General features: G+C 38.5%; 2 protein-coding genes across 5 annotated transcripts in view; one reads left to right on the top strand and one right to left on the bottom strand.

Moving 5' to 3' along the window:
• The first annotated feature begins 2,361 nt into the window (after nt 1-2,361).
• The window catches only part of BBS1 (Bardet-Biedl syndrome 1), a 49,714-nt gene continuing 25,375 nt past the window's right edge, over nt 2,362-26,700 (top strand). For 2 of the 4 annotated variants that reach the window (XM_076176523.1, XM_076176524.1), the window contains exons 1-3: nt 2,362-2,500; nt 16,591-16,738; nt 17,779-17,878. In XM_076176523.1, the coding sequence (XP_076032638.1) occupies nt 2,442-2,500; nt 16,591-16,738; nt 17,779-17,878 (307 nt within the window). In that variant the 5' untranslated portion in view covers nt 2,362-2,441. The other 2 variants (XM_076176525.1, XM_076176526.1) reach the window with 2 other exon arrangements.
• LOC143020283 (uncharacterized) lies at nt 22,317-26,279 on the bottom strand. Its single transcript, XM_076176527.1, has 3 exons — nt 23,700-26,279; nt 23,291-23,505; nt 22,317-22,900 (listed from the first exon to the last, which is right to left on the bottom strand). The coding sequence occupies exons 2-3, from the start codon at nt 23,495-23,497 to the stop codon at nt 22,742-22,744; spliced, it is 366 nt and encodes a 121-aa protein (XP_076032642.1). The 5' UTR covers nt 23,498-23,505; nt 23,700-26,279; the 3' UTR covers nt 22,317-22,741.

Below are 26,700 nucleotides of genomic sequence, written 5' to 3' on the forward strand. Positions count from 1 at the left end.
TTGCTCCAGTGTCTGTAACTCCAGTTTAGCCAATCTCTCATCATACGAAGAGAGATTGGCTAAACTGGAGTTACCGACACTGGAGCAAAGAAGAGAGAGAAGTGACCTATTGACCATCTACAGAATCATGAAAGGCACAGAGGTACTCGATAGTGAGAACTTACTTAACTGGGACAAAAGAAACACAAGAGGACATGGAAAGAAAATAAAAAAACATAGCTATAGAAGAGAACTGAAGAAAAACAGTTTTCCTCATAGAGTTTTGGACACTTGGAACAAACTGGACAATGAAATAGTATGCGCAAAAACCATTCATGAGTTTAAAAACAAACTAGACACTGCAAGATACAAAGGCGGGACAACACGAGCATAGCTCCCCTTCCCGCAAAATACAACTAGGTAAATACAACTAGGTAAATACACACACACACACACACACACACAGAGAAAATACCGAATTGTGACATAGACAAAAACAAGAAATCTCCCCTCATGAATGAGTTTACAGCATCACTAAAGGAAATATCAGAACATTTATCAAGGCTGGATGTCAGAAAATCACATGGCCCGGACGGTATTGCAAATTGGATTCTAAAGGAGTGCAAAGAAGAACTAACAGACAAAATACACATCTTAATAAACAGCTCACTCAAAGAAGGAAAGATACCCGAGGACTGGAAAAACGCTAACATTGTACCAATACACAAAGGAGGAAACAAAGAAGAACCCACCAACTATAGGCCAGTATCACTAACAAGCACCATTGCCAAAATTTGTGAGAAAATAATCAAGAATAGATGGGTAAAACATCTGGAAGACAATGACATATTAAACCCAAGACAATTCGGATTCAGACAAGGAAGATCATGCTCCACAAACTTAATATGCTTTTACTCAAGACTAATAGACATAGTGCAAGAAAGAAATGGATGGGCTGATTGTGCATTCCTAGACTTGCAAAAAGCCTTTGACAAAGTACCACACAGAAAACTACTAAAAAAATTGGAACACATAGGAGGAATACAGGGAAACCTACTAAAATGGATAGAGGACTTTCTGACTGGTAGAAAGATGAGAGTAGTGCTCAGAGAAAAATATTCAGACTGGAAAGAGGTGATCAGTGGAGTACCGCAAGGATCTGTGCTGGCACCAATAATGTTTGCTATCTATATGAATGACATGGATGAGGACGTGAACTGCTACATGAGCTTCTTTGCCGATGACGCCAAACTGCTAAGGAAAATAGAAACTGATGAGGACTGTGAAGCACTGCAAGAAGACCTAAATAGGGTATGGAACTGGAGTCAGAAATGGGAAGTGGACTTTAATACTAAGAAGTGTAGCATAATGGAGTTTGGAAAAAGCAAAAACAGAATATCAGGAAAATATACAATTGGAACCAAAGAAGTAAAGAAAGTAGGATCCGAAAAAGATTTGGGAGTAATTATCACGAACGACTTGTCCTATGATATACAGATTAACAAAATTGTCGGGGAGACTTACAATTTGCTAAGATCAATAAAAGTGGCGTTTACATACTTGGACGAAGACATGATGAAAAAAATATTGGTTACATTGATAAGGCCTAGATTAGAGTATGCAGCGACATTGTGGTCCCCCAGTACCAAAAAGAATATAAAGAAAATAGAAAGAATCCAAAGAGCAGCTACAAAAATGGCACCTGCACTTGCAAACCTATCATACGAAGAGAGATTGGCTAAACTGGAGTTACCGACACTGGAGCAAAGAAGAGAGAGAGGTGACCTATTGACCATCTACAGAATCATGAAAGGCACAGAGGTACTCGATAGTGAGAACTTACTTAACTGGGACAAAAGAAACACAAGAGGACATGGAAAGAAAATAATAAAAAAACATAGCTATAGAAGAGAACTGAAGAAAAACAGTTTTCCTCATAGAGTTTTGGACACTTGGAACAAACTGGACAATGAAATAGTATGCGCACAAACCATTCACGAGTTTAAAAACAAACTAGACACTGCAAGATACAAAGGCGGGATATCACGAGCATAGCTCCCCATCCCGCAAAATACAACTAGGTAAATACACACACACACACACACCCCCCCGGCCGGGCAAGATAAGTTGGGGTCTCCTATCACGTGTAGCCCCTGTTCCCTAGCAGTGAGTAGGTACGGGATGTTAGTCCAGATCCGAGGTAAATACACACACACACACACACACACACACACACACACATATATATATATATATATATATATATATACATATATATATATATATAGATATATATATATATATGTATATCTATATATATCATTACACATTACATTTTATGTAACACAAAAGTTCTACGAAAAAAAAATCAGAGACACGCTTTCGTATTAGCAATCTATACACATAGAATACATAAATGTTCTGATGTCCACGAAAGAATCCGTATACGTAGTGTATACTGAATGATTACTGCTAGTGTATTGAGTGTTAATTCTTCTGCTATGTCTTCTTCAAGTGAAAGGTATAATTCAGTACCTGTAAATTACTGTGTTAATTGTGAGTTGCTTGTAAATGTCAAATTTTACGGTGATAAGAAATATTTACGTGTTTCTACTCAATGTTTTTCATTGGTTGCTAGGCAACGAAGGAACACGATGTCAACAATAGAATCTAGTGTGTTTGCACTAGCACTGTTAGTAGTATCTATTTTTCAATTGGAAATTGTTTCATGTATAAACACATCGTGATTCTGTGGCTACTGCCCTGTAGTTCTTGTAAATATTTATATTTACATTGGAAGCTGTGAACAACAGTTTGCTTATCATCTTCCGTACACAGACATGGTGGTTCTTTTCAACACACCTAGAAGGATCAAAGTATATTTCTATGGAGATCTTTTTATTTACCAATTTATTAAATCATTTCCACAATGTTAAGTTCACAGCTCTCTGTGTTGTGTACACATGTGAAGTTCACTAATAATGACACCATGCCATTAGAAGACTTCTTAATGTAATTCTTGAGTACCAAGATAGTATTTGAACTATCCATGTATTTATTTACCTAGTTGTATTTACCTAGTTGTATTTTGCGGGAAGGGGAGCTATGCTCGTGATGTCCCGCCTTTGTATCTTGCAGTGTCTAGTTTGTTTTTAAACTCATGAATGGTTTTTGCGCATACTATTCCATTGTCCAGTTTGTTCCAAGTGTCCAAAACTCTATGAGGAAAACTGTTTTTCTTCAGTTCTCTTCTATAGCTATGTTTTTTTATTTTCTTTCCATGTCCTCTTGTGTTTCTTTTGTCCCAGTTAAGTAAGTTCTCACTATCGAGTACCTCTGTGCCTTTCATGATTCTGTAGATGGTCAATAGGTCACCTCTCTCTCTTCTTTGCTCCAGTGTCGGTAACTCCAGTTTAGCCAATCTCTCCTCGTATGATAGGTTTGCAAGTGCAGGTGCCATTTTTGTAGCTGCTCTTTGGATTCTTTCTATTTTCTTTATATTCTTTTTGGTACTGGGGGACCACAATGTCGCTGCATACTCTAATCTAGGCCTTATCAATGAAACCAATATTTTTTTCATCATGTCTTCGTCCAAGTATGTAAACGCCACCTTTATTGATCTTAGCAAGTTGTAAGTCTCCCCGACAATTTTGTTAATCTGTATATCATAGGACAAGTCGTTCGTGATAATTACTCCCAAATCTTTTTCGGATCCTACTTTCTTTACTTCTTTGGTTCCAATTGTATATTTTCCTGATATTCTGTTTTTGCTTTTTCCAAACTCCATTATGCTACACTTCTTAGTATTACACACACTGAGCTCTGAGCTCTCTTCCAGGAGGGAAATAGCTGTCGATCACGAGTTCAACACGTGATCCAAAAACCAAGACCAAGTGAATACACACACACACACACACATATATATATATATATATGTATATATACATATATATATATATATACATATATGGGCGTGCGCGTATATATATATATATATATATATATATATATATATACATAACAACACGACAGCCGGACGAAAGAGTTGAGTAAACGAAACTATATATTACAATTGCTAACTGTAATCCTCTTCAGTAGTACAAAGTGGAAGGAGGATGCTGTCTTAAATAGCAACCTCTTACAAAGGAAAGGGAACTTGGAAAAGAAAAAAATGTCACTACCCCAACCCTATTTGACCTGAGGATAACATGAGGTTGGATCAGGGGGAGGGGAGGGTTTGGGTAGTGGCATTTATTTTTCCAAGTTCCCTATTCTTTGTAAGAGGTTGCTATTTAAGACAGCATCCTCCTTCCACTTTATACTACTGAAGAGGATTGCAGTTAGCAATCAAAATATATAGTTTCGCTTACTCAACTCTTTCTTTTATCTGACTGTGGTTTTAGTTGTGATTTACAAATGTGCTACTATATTTCTCTCCAGTGATATATATATATATATATTGCATATAAATGTATATAAATATATATATATATATATATAGATATATATATATATATATATATATATATATATATATACATATATATATATATATATATATATACATACGTATATATATATATATATATATATATACATACGTATATATATATATATATATATAGATACACACATACACATATACATATATATTTCTAAACAGAAATGTAGTAGCACATTTATAAATGACACACAGGAAACCCACAGTAGGAGAAAATAAACTTGGAACGAAAGAAGATTCCTATATTTCAGCTATCAACTGTAGCCCTCTTCAGGAAAGTACTTTCCTGAAGAGGGCTACAGTTGATAGCCAAAATAAAGGAATCTTCTTTCATTCAAAGTTTATTTTCTCTGACTGTGGGTTTCCTGTGTGTCATATATATATATATATATATATGTATATGTATGTATTATTTTAGTTGTGCACACATACATAATATAGCATTAAAAAGTTAGATATTAATTTTGCAAATTTTAATACATGAATGTAATATGTGATTTTCTTGGCGGAAATAAAAAACAAAAAACCTTGCTACAAGCAAATTTACTAATGAACGAAGCTGCTAGGATATAGTATGGACGCCATGCCAGTCCAGTCACTATCAGACAACGGCTTTCACATTGTGGACTGGGTGTTCTCCAACTCCAGGTGACGTTAATAAGCACTGCTACAAAGACAATAGGGCTTCCTTGGACTTTATGAGAGAACACGGGGTTTTGCCTTCATCTGTTAATTGCCCAAGGTATAATAATAATCAGGCCGCCAGCATCCGTGGCGATGACGATGACCCAGATGATCTTTAGAATTTGAAGTACCTAATTACTAAACATTGGTTAGGTTATGTAGGTTAGGTTAGGTTAGAATAGACTACTTTATCATCCTTTCATTTCTTCGACCTCAGCACCAATCAAAACAAATATGGCTTATATTTCAACTGCTGTGACTTTGTTCATTAGAAAATAGGTTTTAGCAACATTTTTGTTATTTCCGCCAAGAAAATCACATATTACGTTGATCTATTATAATTTACCAAATTGATAATTTTCTATTGCTGTATTGTGCAGGTGTGCACAACTAGAATTTTACACGCATACACACACACATTCATCGGATTGACGGCGAAGATTGGAGCTCCGAAGAAAAAGTGAAATTTTCGAGGATCTCAATGTCAAGGAAGTACATTTTTGTATTTACAGGGAAGGGGAAACCTTGTGGTGTAGTGGGAAGGTGATGAAAAAAGAGAAGGGGAGGGATTACTGAGGGAAATGAGGAAGGAGAGGACTTGGTCCAGGTAGGCAGACGCCATATAAACAATTGCGGGCCAGATCAATTTAGTGATGATGAAGGGACTAACAAAAATGTAAAGATTAGAAATATAGATAAGAGCAGCACAATGGAAAGTGAAGATAACAATTTCCAAGGATTTAATGTGGGGGGAAGCCAACCCTCCCCGATTAGCAAGCCTAGAAGAAAAACTTGAGAAAATTGTCAAACATTGGGAGGATAGGTTCGGTGAACTCACGAAGATCACGCAGAGAGTTGAGAAATTGGAAGAATTAGAGAAGGTGAACCAAAAACTAACTAAAGAAATAGAAGCATTAAAAAGACAGTTAAAAGAAGTAATATATGAGAATGAGGAATTAAAGAAGAATAATAAAGAGAATAAAGAGTCCATAGCAAAAGAAGCACAGGGTTGGAAAAAAAATCCAAGAGAATAGCAAAATTGCATTTAATGATATAGTAAAACAACAGATGAAAGAACAAACTGAAAACACAGTTATTAAAGTGATGAGACAGGAGAATATAGTAAGAGACTTAGCAGATAAAAATAAATGTATAATTATATTAGGAATGGAAGAGAAGTATAATCTAAATAGAACCACAAGAATCAAAGAGGAAAAAGAAAAAGTAAGCAGTTTACTAGAATTAGTTCAGGAAGATGAACCTGAAATTGGTAAAGAAATTGAAGAAATGTATAGGCTTGGGAAATATCGGAAGAAAAAATGAGTGAGGAGTTTAACAATTATTTTCTATCGGTGTTTACTAATGAGAGGTTAGATAAAGTACCTGACTGCGATCCAATTTTCAGAGGGGATGAAGAAAGTAGTCTAACTAATATCAGCATTAGTAAAGAAGAAGTAGTCAAGCAGATTGACAGACTTAAAGCTACAAAATCTCTGGGTCCAGACAAAATTTTTCCAAGAATGCTTAAAGAGTGTAAATTTGAAATCTGCGACCAGTTAACTGAAATATTCAATAAATCAGTAGACACTGGTTCTGTTCCAACTGCTTGGAGGCAGGCAAACGTTGTTCCTGTTTTTAAGAAGGGAGTTAGATCGTCTATATGCAACTATAGGCCAATCAGTTTGACATCGGTTATAGGAAAAATGCTTGAATCAATAATAGTAAATAGACTCAGAGAACACATTGAAGGGCATAATTTAATTCGTGTTTCACAGCATGGTTTCTCCAAGGGTAAGTCATGTGTGACTAATCTTCTATCCTTTTACACTAAGGTATATAAGGCGTCAGACATCAATGAAAATTATTATGTTATTTACCTTGACTTTAGCAGAGTGTTCGACAAAGTGCCACACCAGAGACTACTAAATAAAATCAAAGCCCATGGCATAGGAGGAAAAGTGTTAGAATGGATTAGAGCTTGGATTAGTAACAGAAAACAGCGGGTCACCATAAATGGAATAAAATCTAGGTGGGGCAATGTTACTAGCGGGGTCCCCCAGTGCTCGGTTTTGGGTCCCTTGTTGTTCATTATGTATATAAATGACTTAGACGAAGGGTTAAATAGTGATGTTAGTAAGTTTGTGGACGACACTAAAATAGGACGCCTAATTAGGTCAGGAGACGACGCCCAGATTCTGCAGGATGACCTTAATAAGCTGTTAACATGGTCGGTGAAATGGCAAATGAACTTCAATATCTCTAAGTGTAGCGTGTTAAACGTAGGACTACACAACCCCGAACATAAATATAACTTAGATAACACGTTTTTAGACAAATCTGAGTGCGAGAGGGACTTGGGAGTTCTGGTGAGTCCGGACCTTAAAACCAGGAAGCAGTGTATTAGTGCCAGAAATAAAGCTAACAGAGCATTAGGCTTCATTGCTAGGACAGTAACGAATAGAAGTGCAGAGGTAATTATTAAACTCTATCTAGCGATAGTTAGACCCATCCTTGACTATGCGGTACAGTTTTGGTCTCCGTCCTACAGAATGGAAGTAAATTCACTAGAATCAGTACAGAGAAGAATGACCAAAATGATACAAGGACTCGGAAATTTGCCTTACGAAGAGAGGCTTAGGCACCTAAACTTACACTCTCTGGAAAGACGCAGAGTGCGGGGTGATCTAATAGAAGTGTTCAAGTGGATCAAAGGCTATAACAAGGGTGGTGCAAACAAGGTCATCATAATAAAACAACAGGGCAGGACTCGCAGTAATGGGTATAAACTGGACAAATTTAGATTTAAGAAGGAAATAGGCAAGAATTGGTTTACTAATAGGGTCGTCGATGAATGGAATAAACTTAGTAACCATGTAGTAAGCGCTGAAACTATCAGTTGTTTTAAAAAACGATTAGACAACTTTATGGATGGTGATGACAGGTGGTGATGGATACGGAGCTGCCTAGTGTAGGCCTTATGGTCTTTTGCAGTCTCCTTTATTTCTTATGTTCTTATGTAGATAAGACCAGACCGATTAAGGTTAAATTCAGGTCACAAATGACAGCAGAGAATATCTTAGCAAAAACAGGGAAACTAGCAACAAGTGAACAATATAAAAAGGTATGGATAAAAAGAGAAATGAATAAAGAGGAAAGAGAGGAGGAAAAAATGAAAAGACAAGAAGCTAAGGAAAAAAACGAGAACAGAATAGAGTCAGAAAAAGAGGAATTCTATTGGAGAGTAGTGAATATGAAAGTTAGGAAATGGGCCATACCATAGAAAAACAAAAGGGAAACAGAAAATACAATGGAAGTAGCAGAAAATTAAGAGTGTCTTACACAAATATAAATGGATTAATAACAGGATTGAATGCTGAATGATTATCTGAAGGAAAAAGAACTGGATATAATGGGAATTGTAGAGATAAAATTAAAAGGTCCACTACCACCCAACAGTGTAGGACATGATGCATATAATTATTGGATTAGAAATAGAGAGACAAAACAAGGGGGTGGAGTTATGTTCCTGACTAAGAAGGATATAAACGTGAGGAGTGTCACATATGGAAAAAATACAGTAGAGATGATTATGATCGAAGTGGAAGACAGAGATAAGAAGAGCAGTAAGTTTGTAATAAATTATGTGCCTCCAAAAACAGCCTCATTGGAAGAGAGTGAACATAAAAGTATGTTAGAAGACACAAGGATAACATTAGATAAGATAATGGAAGATGGAGGAAGAATAGTTATGATGGGCAACTTTAATTGCAAAGAAGTCTGCTGGGAAGAGATGACAGTAAAGGGTGGAGACGGCTCATGGGGAAATGTTCTACTCGAGATGATTATTGACCATACAATGACACAATGGATTCAAGAGAACGCTAGGTATAGAAATGAAGAACCATCGAGACTAGACCTAATAATCACATCAGAACCTGAAATAGTGGAAAAGATTGAATATAAAACACCAATAAGTAAAAGTGACCACATATTGATTGAACTGGAACTAAATAAGGAAAAGTACATGAAAAGAAATTAACAATATAGAAGAGGAAGAATGATGTATGATTTTTTTTTTTTTTTTATATAAAATAAGAGAATTCTTTCAAAAAGAAAACTGGGAAAGAATATAGAAAGAGGAAACAACAGTGGAAGAGAAATGGAATATTTTGACAAAAAAAATATAAAAAAAGGAGTGGAAAAGTATGTCCCAAGACAAAAACAAGAAAAAGAATATGTAAAGTGCTGGTACAACAAAAGTTGTAGGGAGTTAAAAGACAAAAGAGACAAAGCTTGGACCAGATTGAAAAAAGACAAAAGACCTGAAAAATGGAAAATGTATACTTGTTATAGAAATGAATATGTACAAGTGTGCAGAAAGGGAAAAAAGAAAATATGAAAAAGATGTTATAGAAAAGTGTAAAGATCAATCAAAACTATTTTACAGATTTGGAAACAACAAACTGAAAAACAAACAGGAATTAGAGAAATTAAGACAAGGAGGAGTTGAATACACAGAGGAAATAGAAATGGCAGAAATTATGAACAAGCATTTTAAATCAGTGTTTACAAGGGAGAACATACAACCTGGAGAGATCGAATGGGAAGAGAAAGTCCCCCCTATGAAAGAAATAGAAGTAACAAAGAATGAAATAATGAAACACTTGAGTAATCTTGATGTTAGAAAATCGCATGGACCAGATGAAATAGCAAACTGGATTTTGAAAGAATGCAGGAATGAACTGGCAGACAAAATACATAGCATAATAAACAGTTCCTTGAAAAAGGAAAAGTTCCAAAAGATTGGAAAAAAGCAAATATAGTACCTATATATAAAGGAGGACATAAAGAAGACCCTACCAACTATAGACCAGTCTCTCTAACAAGTACAATAACAAAAATTTGTGAAAGAATTATCAAAAGTAGATGGGTAAAGTATTTAGAAAAAAACCGTGTTAAATCCAAGACAATTTGGATTCAGACAAGGACAATCATGCGTCACCAATTTAATATGTTTCTATTCAAGGCTAATAGATATAATACAAGAAAGAGATGGATGGGCTGATTGTGCATTTCTAGACCTAAAAAAAGCTTTTGACAAAGTACCAAATAAGAAGTTGCTTAAGAAATTAGAAACTGAAGGAGGGATTCAGGGCAAAGTGCTTAAATGGATGAAAAACTTTTTGCAAGAAAGAAATATGAGAATAGTGATAAGAGACAAACACTCTAATTGGGATGAAGTAATAAGTGGTGTTCCACAAGGAACAGTTCTGGCCCCAATAATGTTTGCTATATATATTAATGATATGGATTAAGAAATTGAAAGTTATATGAGCTTCTTTGTGGATGATGCAAAACTGTTAAAAAAAAAATGAACACTGAAGAAGATTGTGAGTCACTACAGAGTTATCTCAATAAAGTATGGGAATGGAGTAGGAAGTGGGAGATGGAGTTCAATACTAAAAAGTGTAGTATAATGGAATTTGGAAAAAGCAAAAAAAGAATAATAGGATCATATAAATTGGGAGAAGAAGGAATGAAAAAAAGTAGAAAATGAGAAGGACCTGGTAGTCATTATTATGAATAATATGTCACCTGAGAAACATATAAACAAGATTTTTGGAGAAACTTATAATTTAATAAGAACAATCAAAGTGGCATTTACATACCTGGATGAAGAAATGGTGAAGAAAATACTAATCACTTTGATAAGACCAAGATTGGAATATGCAGTAACAATGTGGTCACCAAGTACAAAAAATGTACGTATAACAAAACTTGAAAGTACAAAGAGCAATTACAAAATTGGCACCAACACTCTCAAAACTATCATATGAAGAGAGACTAGCAAAACTTGAGCTACAGACATTAGAGCAAAGGAGAGGGGAGATTTGATAACTATTTACAGAATCATGAAAGGCATAGAAACTTTTGATAGAGAGGATCTAATAAAATGGGATGATAGAAATACAAGAGGACACGGAAAGGAAATGAAGAAAGACAGCTATAGAAGAAATGTGAAAAAGAACAGCTTTCCTCACAGAGTAATAGACAGTTGGAACAAGTTAGATGAGAAAGTGGCGTGTGCAAAAACAATACATGAATTTAAAAATAGTTTAGATAAAATGAGATATGAAGACGGGATACCACGAGCATAGCTCCCCTTCCCGTAAAATACAACTAGGTAAATACACACACTATATATATATATATATATATATATATATATATATATATAGATATAGATATGTAATGCAATGCATATGTTTCTATATATATATATATATATATATATAGGCTCTGAACATAGCTATGGGGTAGAGGTCAAGTAACATCCTTCTTCCATTCTTCCACAAGGTACTAAGATGAGAAGGCTTATGATTTAGTTTTGGGTGGGTGTATACTTTGATGTGACCACCCCTGCATAAGAGGGGAAAGTCCCTTTGGTATGTATCTACCTAATTGCAGTAGGCAAGAAAGGAATTATGAATGTGGAATCCTGTCTCTTATTCTTGAATTATCATTACTAGTTTAAAGTGTATATTTGGTTCCAGATTGTGCTCTATCATATTATAGAAGTTTATGCATCTGCATGGACAACCACTTTTTCACATCCTTAATTTTTTTTTTTTTTTTTTTTTTTAACTTGTCCCCAAAACCTTGTGATGTCCTATTCCCAGTGTTCTCTGTTGTTTTTGTCCACCCCATTCAATAGCTCTCCCCTGTCTTTATAATAACATACAAGTTGCGGGCTTTGCCGGGGACTTGGCTGCGCAAACAGCGGCCTACGGCCGCAGCGCTCCGTGCTCTAATCCCACGATAGGGATCCCGTGTTGGGGTTCCGCCCCGAGGCCGAGGCTGAGGTCGAACCCAAGGGATATTTTTTTCTGGTCAGTTCAGGTCAGTTCAAGGGAACATGGCGACCACTGAGGACTTGCGACCACTGAGGACTTGCGACCACTGAGGACTTGTGACCACTGAGGACTTGCGACCTTTGAGGACTTGCGACCTTTGAGGACTTGTTACCTTGGAGGACTTGCGACAACTGAGGACTTGCGACCACTGAGGACTTGCGACCATTGAGGACTTGTTACCTTGGAGGACTTGTTACCTTAGAGGACTTGTTACCTTGGAGGACTTGTTACCTTGGAGGACTTGTTACCTTGGATGACTTATTACCTTGGAGGACTGATTACCTTGGAGGATTTATTACCTTGGAGGATTTACAACCTCATAGGACTTGCAACTTCAGAGAACTTGTACCCTCGTAGGACTTGCAACTTCAGAGGACTTGTACCCTCGTAGGACTTACGACCTCGAAGGACTTGCAGCCTCGAAGGGCTTACAACTTCGGAGGATTGCTGCTGAATCCTCGGGCATTTCAATGGTTAACTTCTCCCGTATGCTTATAGGGGTGTGTCCGCAAATGGTAATGAGGCTACCCAAATTACGGAGTTTATTTTTAACTGTATTAAAAAACAGTGACAGGGTGTTTTCAGTCTGTCTTGGTACAACTTATCTGGGAATAATTTTAGTTGTTGCTCTTCATATTGTTTCGATTTTGCTTGTATTGTTCACAGTGTGTGGGAACCATACCAGTGCTGCATAAGTGGACAGATTTAGGTCTACTTTTATTTATTTATTTTTATTTTTTCACTCTTGATTCTTGTAGTGAAAGGTCACCTTTCAGTTCTACAGCAATGCATATGTTTCACCTACACTTCTCATGGAATAGTTCAGCTGTGGTCTTTTTAATATATTGCCCATTTCCAATACTTTGTATTTTTTGGTTGTGAAAACCATTTTCCACTCTTGGCTCCAGGCATATTTGCCATCTAGATATTCTTGCAACAACCTACAGTCTTCCTTGTCTCATTCTGTATGTATCCTCTGGAAATATGTTAACATTATTTGTCACACTTTCCATCATGTCTTTTATGTAAATAAGGAACATTACAGCCTAGATGTCAGAAAATTGCATGGACCAGATGGAATTGCAAATTGGATACTGAAAGGATGTATAGATGAACTGACAGACAAACTATACATGATAATTGACTTCTCACTCAAAGAGGGAAAGGTACTGCAAGATTGGAAAGATGCAAACATAGTACCAATATATAAAGGAGGAAATAGGGAAGATCCTACAAAGTTCAGACCAGTATCCCTCACAAGCACAGAAGCAAAAATATGTAAGAAGGTCATCAGGAACAAATGGACCAAACACTTGGAAGATAACAAAATAGTAAACCCCAAACAATTTGGCTTTAGAAGTGGAAGATTGTGCACCACAAACCTAATCTGCTTTTACTCGAGATTAATGGAGATGATACAAGAAAGGGATGGATGGGCAGATTGTGCCTTCTTGGATTTGCAGAAAGCATTTGACAAATTACCACACAAAAAAATAATAAGTAAAATTGAAAAAATAGGAAGAATTCAAGGCAAACTGTTGGAATGGGTGAAGGATTTCTTAACTGGGAGAAAAGTGAGAGTGGTACTTAGAGGCAAAAATTCGAAATGGGAAGATGTGAAAAGTGGTATCCCACAAGGCTCTGTTTTGGCTCCTTTGTTTGCCATATACTGTACATAAATGATATGGATGAAGGAGTAAATTGTTACATGAACTTTTTTGCTGACGATGCCAAATTACTCAAGAGAATAAAAACAGAAGAAGATTGCAGATTGCTGCAAGATGACCTGGATAAAATATGGGAATGGAGCTGGAGATATGAGATGAACTTCAACATAAAAAAATGTAGCATAATGGAATTTGGAAAAGTAAAAAATAGAGTTTTGGGACAATATAAAATTGGAAACAAAGAAGTTAAAAAAGTAAACTCATAGAGGGACCTTGGAGTAATCATCTCAAGTGACTTGACACCTGACAAACATGTAAATAAATTATTTGGAGAGACATACAACTTATTAAGATCAATGAAAGTGGCCTTCAACTACATAGATGAGATGGTTGAAAAAATAATTGTTACACTGATAAGACTGAAATTAGAATATGCTGCATCAATGTGGGCACCTAGCACAAAAAAGAACATAAGAAAATTAGAAAGAATCCAAAGAGCAGCGACAAAAATGGCACCCACACAAAGTGGGACAGAAGAGAAACAAGAGGACATGAAAAGAAACTAAAGATAGTTACAGAAGAGACCTGGAAAAAAAAAATAGCTTTCAACATAGAGTGATCGATGTCTGGAACAAACTGAACAGAGAAACAGTGAATGCCAGAACTATACACAATTTTAAGAACAAACTGGATGTGGAGAGATAGGAAAATGGGTCACTACGAGCATAGCTCTCGTCCTGTGAAATACAACTAGGTAGATATAGGTGCTATTACTGACCAGTATTTACCTACCGTAATTGTAGTATACAAGAAAGGAACAACACTCATTGGGTCCTGTCTCCTATTCTCTAATTTTTTAATATAACTAGACTTAAATTCATGTACAGTTCCAACTTAATCTATATCTTTGATTTCCAATTATCATATATATTGTTTGAGCTTGGGCTATATCACTTTCTAAGCTGTTCCACATATTTATACATTGTTATGGAAAACTGTATTTCTTCACATCCTTTTGACATGTGGTCTTTCTTAATTTAGTTACATGACCTCTTAAAATCTTCCCATCTTTAATCAGGAGATCTCTTCTATCAGCACAATCTATTCCTTTTAGTGACCTGAACACTGTAATCATGTCACCTTTTTCTCTTCGATCTTTCAAAGTTGGTAGACTCATCCCTTTCGTCTTTCCTCGTATGGTTTATCTGCCAGGCTGGGGACCAATTTGGTTGTTGCCCTTTGTATTCTCTCAATTTTGCTTATACCTTTCACTCTGTGTGGAGACCATACTACCATACCATGCCATATACCAAAGGCTTTTTTCCCCCTTACAAGGGAAGTAGCCAAAAAACAAAGGCATAAAAACCACCCCCACCCATTCCATCCCCACATACTCCACTCCCATCCACCCCCATCCCTCCTTCTTATCTTGGCTCATGGGGACCATACTACTGACACATATTCTAGTCTTGGACATATCAGGATTCCAGTGAGTTTTTTTGTCATCTCATCATCCATACTATGGAATGCCACTTTAATCTTCTGCAGTATTCCATATGTCTCTCCCACAATCTTACTGGCATGTCTGTCAGGTGATAGGTCTTTTATCAAAACTCTCAAGTCTTTCTCCTCTTTTGCTTTTGTAATGTGTTCACTTCTCATTTCTAGTACTTTGCATTTTTTGGCTTCATGCAAAAATAGTATCATTTTTCACTCTTTTCATGAGACTTTACTCTTCACTGCCCTCATGTACCTGCCTTTCAAGAAACCTTTCATTCATTCAAGATGTTTAACTCTTAGTCCTCCAATATGTTCTTATTTCTCTAATAATTGATTGTGCATTACATTGTTGAAGGCCTCTAAATCTAGGTACACACAATCCTCCCAACCTCCTCTCATACAGCATGTCAATTGTTTTGACATAAGATCTTCAGGATATGAAGCTAAATTGATTGTCTATCAAAATGTTGATACAGAAGCCATAATTGGCAAATTTCCAGATTTTTTTTTTTTTTATACTGGATATTTAATATTTACCTAAATGTAATATAATGAAAGAAATTACAATTGTGGAGTTGTATCAGTTTCTCTAATTATCATACTGTACCTTGTTTTGAATTTATGTATGGTTTTATTTTGGGCTATATCATCAGTTTGTCTTGTGTTTTTTTGCAAAGATCTTACAAGTGCAGTCTATACATTTTTTTTTCTTCTTCATAAGTCATGCATTCAGAAAAGTTGTGATTATGAGTTTACCTTATACAGCGAGACCTCATTAATGGATGTTAATTAGCTGCGTTTGCGGTGTTTTTGCTGTGTTTTCGGTGTTTTGGAGTGGTTTTGGGTTGTATAGTGATTGCACGCACTAAACAACAGCACCAAAAACACTGAAAACAGCGAAAACACCGCAGACACAGCTAATTAACGTCCGTTAATGAGAGGTCTCACAGTATATTTGAGCTCAAATGCAGTTTCTAGTGCTGTGGTAGAATCCCTAAGACATAAAACATTTAAAGACATCATAAATGTCGTATAATATAAAAAACATTTAAAGACATCATAAGTGTCATATAATTTATTTTCTTCATACTGTATAAGGTGTCACCTAGATAATTTCCAGCCTCTGTGGGGCTGCAGGTTTTCTCCTTTGTGAAAATTGAGGCAATTAATTAATAACTATTATATTTTTATGATCTGTGCATTTTATGATGTATTGTTGTTCCTCATCAACTGTTGAAACTAATTGCTGTTATTACAGGGGTATTATTACAATCTATTTATGAACAAGGTACACTGTTGCCTAATGTGTCATACTTCTTCAGTTTAGTTTAAATTTAATTTTCAGTGATCGCTGGTTGACAGCCCATCATGATCCATTGGCAGCTCTTTACACCTTTGGCTCCTGCATTGCCATGGCAGATTTACATGGAGATGGGGAAGCCAAACTTATTATAGCAGATCTTGGCACAGGAGCTTATAACATGAAATTAAAGGTAACACTTGATAGAACATTTTCCATATTTCTGAGGTTCAGAAGTAATTGATATAATTTTTGACAAGTATGACACCCCAATTTTCAGTGAAAATTTAATCAATAGAAACTATCTTTTTTTATCTAAGCACCTGTCCTGGTCTACTCAGTATGTTGGAGAAGAAGTGTTTTTTTTAATTAATAGTTGTAGTTTATACATACATATACCAAGGCTTTTCCCCCCTTACTAGGGAGGTAGCCAAAAAGGAAAAGGCATAAAATCATTCCCACCCGTTCCATCCCCGAAAACACTCCACACCCCTCCACCCTCCCTCCCATCTTAGCATCTCCTAGATGATGGGTCATCCCTGCACCCTGTCCACTGCCCTGGGTCAGAAGCAGTGTCGCAAGACACAGCACATCCACAGCAAGGCCGCTTCATTAAATCAGCGACCCCCCCTCTCCGTCCCCCCATATAAGGGAGAGGATGGGGAGAAATCCCTTCGGGCTGCGTCAAAATTTTGCTCACACATACTACCTCACCCCCCATCCCCCCGTCCATTCCACCTCATGCATCACAACATCTTCCATATACAACCATTCTCCATTCACCCCTGTCTTCTGTCCTCTCCCGTCCTTCCTCAACAGACACTCCCCTCTTCCCCAAAGCCCCCTTCACCCCATCCATCCATCTCATCCTAGGACGTCCCCTCATGTTCACTCCCTCCACATCTGCCTTCCATACCTCCTTTACTAGTCTTTCTTCACTCATTTTTTCCATGTGTCCAAACCATCCCAATACTCTTTCATCAACCCTATCTCCCAGCTCCCTTTCCACCCCTGTTCTCCTCCTCACCTCCTCATTTCTCACTCTATCTAGCCTAGTAACCCCCATCATACTTCTCAGACACTTCATCTCAAACACATTCAAGCTCCTTCTCTCTTCCTCTCTTATGTTCCATGTTTCTGCTCCATACAGTGCTGTTGGCACAATCACTCCTTCATACAGTCTCCTCTTAGTAGTTTATACAGTCTTTATTAAAACTAATTTATTTTGTATAGGTCTATAAAGGGACAACACTGATGTCAGAGAACACCTTGATTGATCTTCCAACTGGAGTGGTTACTTTCCACATGGACACAACAGAGCCACGAGTACCAGGTGAGACACTATGTTTGTGTTCTGAGGCACATGCTGTGTCATTTGTAGTTAATTCATTTGCTTCTCCTAATTATTTTGCAGCACAGAAAAAATGGTTGATAGTTTTCCTAGTTTTCAGAAAATGCAATTCAGTGGTCATTGGAGAGAAAATACTTGGGTAAGAGTTTCATACCTTATTAAAGACATTTGCATTAGCCATGTAATACTTTGTAATGATATTACCTGTTAAGAATATATACCGTATTTTCCGGCGTATAGTGCGCGACTTTTTTCCGTTGGAAGGGCCTAAAAATGGGGGGTGCGCGTTATCCGGTGGTGTGCATTATCTACGGCCTACGATAAAAATTCTGCGGCTGTGTGTGTAATTTTTTTCACAACAACGTGACGATGTTGGCCGTCACAAAGTCGGGATGGCACACTTCTCCGTGACGTTCTGTGAGAACAAGAAGAACAGCCATGGTGACATGAAAGAATACGCCAGCATGGGCTACCGTATATAAATATTTGGTATAGGTAGGTATCTATCGAGTCTTATTTTTCATGTTTAAATAGGCCTAAACACCATGAAACATGATCAATATTCATGATATTTGCCCATGTTCACAGGAACCTAGTTTGAATTTTATGTTGGCTTTGTTGCCTCACTTTAGGTATGGTACAAATTCCGTTGCGGCCGTTCATAAACTCGTGTCAAACACCTGACTACAACACCCTCTTTCAGGAGTTATATTAACTAAACGTCACCTCGATGAGAGACTGTCCTATTTCACCACTGTCATTGCAGGTTCAAAGCTAAAACTAAACAGTCTGTAGTTTGTTTCAGTATTAAATAAAAAATGGTAAAGACGAATTATTTCCTCAAGATATAAAATGAACATTTTCTGTAAAAATCCCGACATTTTTCTGTATATTTTACTTTCAATAATTTTTTTTTAGATCATATTTCCTACAAACTATTTAAGCTACAAATAAGGGACCAACGCACAACATGAGTCATATACCGGTACATGTAGTTCCGACTTTTTCTTAGTTGGCTCTCGATTCTCTCGCTAGATGGCGATCGGGCATGCGCGTTATATGTCGGTGCGCGCTATCTGTGTACTGAGATAACGAAGTGCATGGGTGCGCATTATAACCCGATGCGCATTTTAAGCCGGAAAATACGGTATGTGTAATTCACCATGGTCTTGGATCACATGTTGAACTCGTAATTGACAGCTACTACCCTCCTGGATGAGAGTTCAGAGCTCATGTATGACTGATCTATGGGTAATGCTGTGACCTGATGCACACACACACATACACCTAACTCCCCACCCATGAGAGTTGGAGTAACGGCTCGCAGCGCAGTGATACTGAAATTATTTCAGCCCTTGGCAGGATTTGAACTTGGACCGCTGGGTTAGCAGTTGCAAATGCTACCACTGCACCATTGAGCTGTGTGTGTATTTACCTAGTTGTATCTCAAGGGAAGGGGAGCTATGCTTGTGGTGTCCCATCTCTGTATCTCGCCATATCTAATTTGCTCTTAGTTCTTGTATTGTTTTTGCACACATTATTGTTTCGTCTAATATGTTTCATACATCCACCACTCTATGGGGAAAGCTGTTTTTTTTTTTCAGGTCTCTTCTCTAACTCTTTTTTGAGTTTCCGTCCATGTCCTCTTGTGTTTCTCTTATTCCAATGTAGTAAGTCATCTCTATCAAGGACTTCCACACCTCTTATAATTCTGTAGATGGTCAACAAGTCACCTCTTTCTCTTCTTTGTTCCAGAGTCAGTAATTCTAGTTTTGACAATCTTCAAATGACAGTTTTGATAGCGTTGTGGCCATCTTTGTAGTTGCTCTCTGGATTCTCTCAATCATCTTTATATTCTATTTAGTACAGTGGTACCTCTATTTACACATGCCCTTATGTACACGAAATTCTATTTATGCAGTCAAATTAAGGGAAAAATCTTGTTGCTATTTATGTGGAAAATTTCTATTATGCGGGCATATTGGTGTCCATTACTGTGTGGAAAATCAAATCCCATGCTGCCATTTTGCCGACGTCACCATTCACACACTGTGTTGTGTCTCCTCCCGCCATCTTTGTTTGTTGTGTGCACGACTGGTCCTTCTTTTGGTGCCTACCCCTTGGTATTGTGCTGTTTGTGCCTTTAACATGCCTCCAAAGTCCCACTGTAGCTGGTGCTTGTAAGAAAACCAGCATCATGATTGAGAAAAAGAGGGAAGTGATTGCCAAAGCTGCTCATTGTTATGTGTTGTAAGCTGGTGAGAGAGTTTGGTATGCCTGAGTCAACAATAAGAACCATTCTTTTAAATAAAGATAAAATTTTGTCAGCTAATGTGTCTAAGGGTATAAGGAATGTGAGCACACATAAGAGGCCAGCATTGTTGGATGAGGGGGAAAGGTTATTGCTTGTGTGGATACAGGAGAAGCAGTATAAGAGTAATAGCTTGAGTGAGGAAATGATCTGTTCAAGGGCTCACCAAGTGTATGCTGACCTGCAGTGGCAACAGGTTGGTACCAGTGGCCAACTTACACCACCTTCAGTGCCCTTTACAGCCAGTAGGGGGTGGTTTGAGAAGTTTTGGCAACATACAGGCATCCACAGAGTGACACGGCATGGTGAGGCAGCAAGCACGGATACGGACGCAGCTGAGGCATTCATCAAGGAGTTTGAGGAGCTGGTGCATTGTGAGGGTTACCTGCCATAGCAGGTATTTAATTGTGATGAAATAGGGCTGTTTTGGAAGAGGATGCCTAACAGCATCTACATTACCAGTGAGGAGAAAGCTTTGCCGGGGCATAAGCCCATGAAAGACAGGCTTACAGTGATGTTGTGTGCTAACATGAGCGGTGACTGCAAGATCACGCCGCTCATAGTGTATCATTTGGAGACGCCACGGACATTCAAGAGGGGCAACGTCCTGAAGAGCAGACTTCCAGTGATGTGCCGTTCCAACCTGAAGGCGTGGGCAATCTGACAGCTGTGCCAGGAGTGGCTTGAAGGGGTGTGCTGCCCTGAGATCAAGAAGTTTCTGCAGGGGAATGGACTGCCACTGAAGTGCCTCCTGCTGCTGGATAACACCCCAGTACATCCCCTTGACATGCAGGCACATCTTCCCCAAGACCTGGATTTCATCACAACTAAATTCCTGCCTCCGAACACCACTTCCATTCTGCAACCGATAGACCAACAGGTAATTTCTAATTTCAAGAAGCTGTACACACATGCTCTGTTTGAATGCTGCTTCAACACTTCCACTGACACAGACCTAACCATATGAGAATTTTGGAAGTCCCACTTCAACATCTTGCACTGTGTCAAGATGATTAGCAAGAGCTGGGAGAAGGTTACCATCAGGACTCTACAGGCAGCGTGGAAGCTTTAGTCATCATTTGACAGGGAGCAGGACTTTGAGTCTTCTGGTCTATTAGTCATCTCAGACATTGTTGTGCTAGGGAGGGACCTGGGCCCTGGAGATGGAGGATGGGGATGTCAAGGAGTTAGTAGAGGAGTATGAGGATGAACTGACCACCGAGGAGCTGAAGGAGCTGCATCAGGAACAGGTCGCCGAACTGGCCTGGGAACAGCAAGAGGTTGAGGGAGACGATGATTGTGTTCAGGGCCCCACCACGGAGGAGGTGAAGGAGGCCTGTGTAATGTGGAGGAAGCTCCATAATTTCGTGGAGGTCACACACCTGGACCAGACACTAATGAGCCATGTTGCAGGCCAGTTCAATGAACTGGTCATGCCTTACTACTGCCAAATCCTGCACACACGGCACCAGCAAGCAACCATTACAGAGTATGAAACCCTGCTTCTTCTCTTCTACACCACGAGGAGTGATTGTGCCGACACCACTGTATGGGGCAGAAACATGAAACATAAGAGAGAAAGAGAGGAGGAGTTTGAATGTGTTTGTGATGAGGTGCCTGAGAAGTATGATAGGGGTAACTAGGTTGAATAAAATGAGAAACAAGGAGGGGAGGAGGAGAGCAGAGGTGGAAAGGGTGTTGGGAGATACGGTTGATGAAAGATGGTTTGGACACATGGAAAGAATGAGTGAAGAAAGACTAGCAAAAGAGGTGTGAAAGGCAGAGGTGGAAGGAGTGAACATGAGGGGGGCGACCTAGGATGAGATGGATGGATGGGATAAAATGGGCATTGGGAAAGAGGGGAATGTCTTTGAGGAAGGAGAGGAGAGGACAGAAGATAGGAGTGAATGGAGAATGGTTGTGTATGGATGATGCTGTGATGTATGAGATGGAGTGGGTGGGGGATGGGGGGTGAGGGAGTGTGTGTGAGAAATAAATTGACACAGCCTGAAGGGATTTTTCCCTATCTTTTTCTTTTCTGCATGAGAGGATGGAGAGGGAGGGGGGCACTGATTTAATGAAGTGGCCTTGCTGTGGATGTGCTGTGTCTTGTGACACTGCTTCTGACCCAGGGCAGTGGGCAAGATGCAGGGATGACTCGTGATCCAGGAGGTGCCAAAATAGGAGGGAGGGGAGTGGAGTATGTTAACCCCTTGAGTACCGGATGTGTGTTTTGTGACACCTGTGTGTCACAGCTGAGTGCACCCGCCAGGAACCGAGTGTGCTCCCCGTGACACGCACGTGTCACAGTTATAAGCTGTGTGTATTAACCCTGGACAGGTAGCATGGACAAACTCTCCCGGCACAGGTAGCGTGGTGTCATATCTGTTACTTTCACTTTGGGCGCTTATACCCAGTTACCATTATGCCCTTCTTTATTTATTTTATTATATTTTAATAATATAAAGACTCTACTTTCTACTGGTGAAGGAGAAAAAAACGCTGAATATAAAAATAACACTTTACTTACATGATTACGAAAAAATTTGTAAAAATAGACATTTGGTCAAATAACAGGCACTGTACACTTTAGAATACCAAATTCCACTAATAACGAGTGTTTTCTTGAAAGTAGAAGAGTTCCTGAGTTGATTGATGTAAAAACATTGTTGATTGGAGCAAAACTGCAAAATCTGTAAAGAAAAGAAAAAGCGGTTAATTTTTTTATGTACAAAATCACTAAAATTTTTGGTGTGAAAGGAAGGCTATATCTATAGTAGTAATACTTATTAGATCTGGATGAAATTTTCCAGAAGTCATCTACAATAATCCTAGATGACGGCAAAACCTTAGAAAATGATATTTAGTGAATATAAACTAAAAAAAAAAGGCTTAGTTTCAATGTAACCCTTACTGTGCGCAATTTACGTAAAAGAAAGGCATATTTAGAGTACTAATAATTGATGGATATGCATGAAATTTTGCAAAAGTAATTTACAATGGCCTTAGATGAGGATAAAAAATATTAAAAATTATATTTAGTAAGTATAAACTGGTAAAAAAAAATAATTCGTGAAACTTACCACGTGCGAAGCACTGGTCACAGATGTACTTGACATGCGAGTTACATGCAGGTTTATGGCACTTTGCACACAAAAGCTTGGTCCTGGCATTAGAAGAGGAAGGGCAGAGAGGGCATATGCCTCAAAAGTCACTATAGAAGGCTCTTCATCGCTACTCACGAAAAGGGCCTGCAAATACTCTTCCTCCGTCAGGCTTCTCTTTGCCATGCTAAAATCTGATAATAGAAAAAAATTGAAAATTAGAAATTAGCCTCAAAATAAAATTTTCGCTGCCCTCCGATCCAATATGGCGATTGGTACGGGTAGCTACACCATTCACTGATATTTTCTGATAAACACAATAAAATTATTTCACTAAGTAATAGTGCAGTAATGTAAAATGCAAAACTTTTGCAATTGCGTGACTTACCCGAGTAACGGTAGCGTGGTGTCAGATATGCACCATTTACAACTTTGGAGGGCAATAGCGGGTGAAGGTTGCGGAGCAGAGGTGACACACATATTGCTTTCACTGAGGCCGGTGAATGACTGACGGTCCCTGAAATACAAGCGAGATCATGCCAGGTGTCTATGCGCAGAAACCAAAAAACGTGTTTTGTGCAGCGTCCTGGTGCAGATCTGACACAACGCTACCTGTCCAGGGTTAAGGGCTCTCAAGGCCTCGGTTTCTGGGTTATTTCTACCCACGTGGTGGCAAGTGTCTGTATTTACAAACATAAGGCTCCAGCCATTCGTGGGATGGTTTGAAACGTTTGTTTACGTAAGGTTGATGGGTCGGTAACGAAGGGGTTAAGGATGGAATGGGTGGGAGTGCTTTTTATGCCTTTGTTTTTTGGCTACCTCCCTTGTAAGGGGAAAAAAGCCTTTGGTATATGTATGTATAAATTTCAGTTATACTCCTCCCCCATTTTACATCTGCACTCTTTTTTGCCTCTTTTATCTTTTGTTTTGCTTCTCTTCTTTTTTCTTTGTACCTCTCATATTTTTCTCGTCCTACTTTGCAACCAGTCCGTGAATGCTTGCTTCTGTTCTACAACATTCTTCACTTCATCATCACACCATTCACTACCCTTCCTTCTGTTCCCTCCCATCCTCCTTGTTCCACACATTATCTTTGCACACCTTGTCACTCCCTCCTTGAAACACACTCATTCCTCTTCCACTCCTACCTCTACTCTATCCTCCACCATCTTCCACATTTCTCACAACTTCCCCTTGTACTTCTGCTCCTTTTCCTTATCACTTAAACAGTTTACTCTAAGTACCTCCTTACCTTCTATCCTTTTCCTCTTTTTCCATCTATCCTCCACTCTTGACTTACCTTCCAAAAATTTGTCTGATATTCTCCTCCTCTCTCCCTTAAGGACATGGACATCCAAAACTCTTCGTACTCTCCTTCTGGATACCACTACATAGTCTGTCTAAATGTATCAATGTGGATAGACTGGTTAAAGAATGCATGAACAGCAAAACATAACTTAAAAATTAAGGTTGCTAGACAAGTGAGATTCAGCCCAAAAGACTTCTTTCATCTTTACAGAACAAAAATGAGGAAAGGATGTACCCAGTTAAAAACGATGAAGATGTCATAATAGATTTGGAGGAAAAAAATGAGTGAGGCAAACATTTTCTCACAGTATTTACAAAGGAGAGGTTAGATATGGTACCTGACTGTGACCTGATTTTCAGTGGGGATGAGGGAAGTAGACTAACTAACATCACCATTAATAAGGTAGAAGTAATGTACTCAACATAGGATTGGTCTGCCAGGGCTGCAGTGACCAGTGCAATGTCGAAAATGGAAACATCCTTAAGAGCGTGAGTTTTTGCACCATTTGAATGTGCCGCCTACCATTGTAGTGTTGTGGGTGAAGTTAATCATCCCACCAGAAACCAACATGCTCAGCTGTTGTGTTACCACTGCGGGGGGAGGATTTATGCCACAAGTGTCTAGTGTGTCTCAGCTTCTCAACCCCCACTGCCACCTCTTCTAAATCCCCATTATTGTGAATATGGGTTCTAGTAAGAATTCATTGCAGGAAACCATTGCCCAAATCGTAGCCCTAAAGAAATCCAGTTGTATGATGAAGGAAATAGCTGAACAGGTTGGCGTGTGTTCATGAAGTGTTAGATGCTGGGTTGCCAAGTTTCACTAGGAGGGTGGCCTCTCCACTCCCACTCAGAAAAAGAGGCCTGGAAAGGCACTGAAGACCAGTAAAAGGGCCCAGACAATTGTAAAGCATCAGGTTGAGTCGAATCCATGAGTGACTGCAAGGAAAATCAAGGAAAGTAACCCTGAACTGTTTGGCAAGGTGTCAGTATAACTATGAATCATAGGATCATGGGGCTTGAGTATGTGAGTCACCGACCCGTCATGAAGTCTCTTCATACCCTTAAACAGAGGTGCAGTAGAGTTGCTTTTGCTCATAAATATGGCAGTTGGGATAGTGACAAATTGTTGAGTGTGCTATGAAATGATGAATCCACCTTTACAGTGTCTAAGAGTAGAGGTAATGTGTATCAGCAGCCTGGTAGCAACCCTCTTGACCTATGCTATATCCAAGCTACTGTAAAACACCTGGACTTGTTTATGGTATGGGATGTGTTAAGTGGGTATGGTACTGCTGAACTTCAAGTGCTTCCTAAATATCAAACAGTGAACCAGTATACGTATTTAGAACTGTTGTGTAACCATCTTCCTGATGCATTGATGACACACAGGTGGCCATCTTTCAGGAAGATGGGGCCCCTGCACACAAGGCTAAGTCAGTGAGCGAATGGTTGGATGATTGTGTGATTGAGTACACCAGAAACTGGCTTAGTAATACTCCAGACATAAATCCAGTTAAAAACTTGTGGGAGAGAGCAAAATGTGATTCACTAGGGAAAGACATCTCTACTGTACCCAAGCTGAAGGAGATCTGGGAATCTTGAGCAAGGATACCACAGGATACACTTCATAACCTTGCCCTTTCTGTCCCAAAATGCTTGCAGGAGGTTATCAAGAGGAAAGGGTGTCCTACTAAATATTAACCTCGTCAATACGAGTCAAGTTCTCACGGGCAGCATGAGCTGCCTGATGTATGATGATGTATCACAATATTTGCATTATAAAATATAAAGTAACAGCTGTATTACTCATGTTCTTTTACTCTGAGTGTTAATAACCACAGAAAATATGATCAGGCCATTTCACAGAATATGGGGGTCACTCAACTACAGTTACAAAATAGATATAATCAAGATGCTGACACCAGCATCCTTGTATACCCACTTGGTCCTCATGACACCTATGTAGGCATCATCATATAGAAAGGGTTAATGGTGAGTGAAATAACTAAAGTTATATATATATATACTTTTTTTATTAATATTTGACAGTGTGTTTTATGTTTTTCAACTGGGCAGAC

This window comes from Oratosquilla oratoria, chromosome 39 (genome assembly GCF_046742065.1).
Source record: "Oratosquilla oratoria isolate Oo_2021 chromosome 39, ASM4674206v1, whole genome shotgun sequence".
In the NCBI taxonomy this organism is placed as follows: Eukaryota; Metazoa; Arthropoda; class Malacostraca; order Stomatopoda; family Squillidae; genus Oratosquilla; species Oratosquilla oratoria.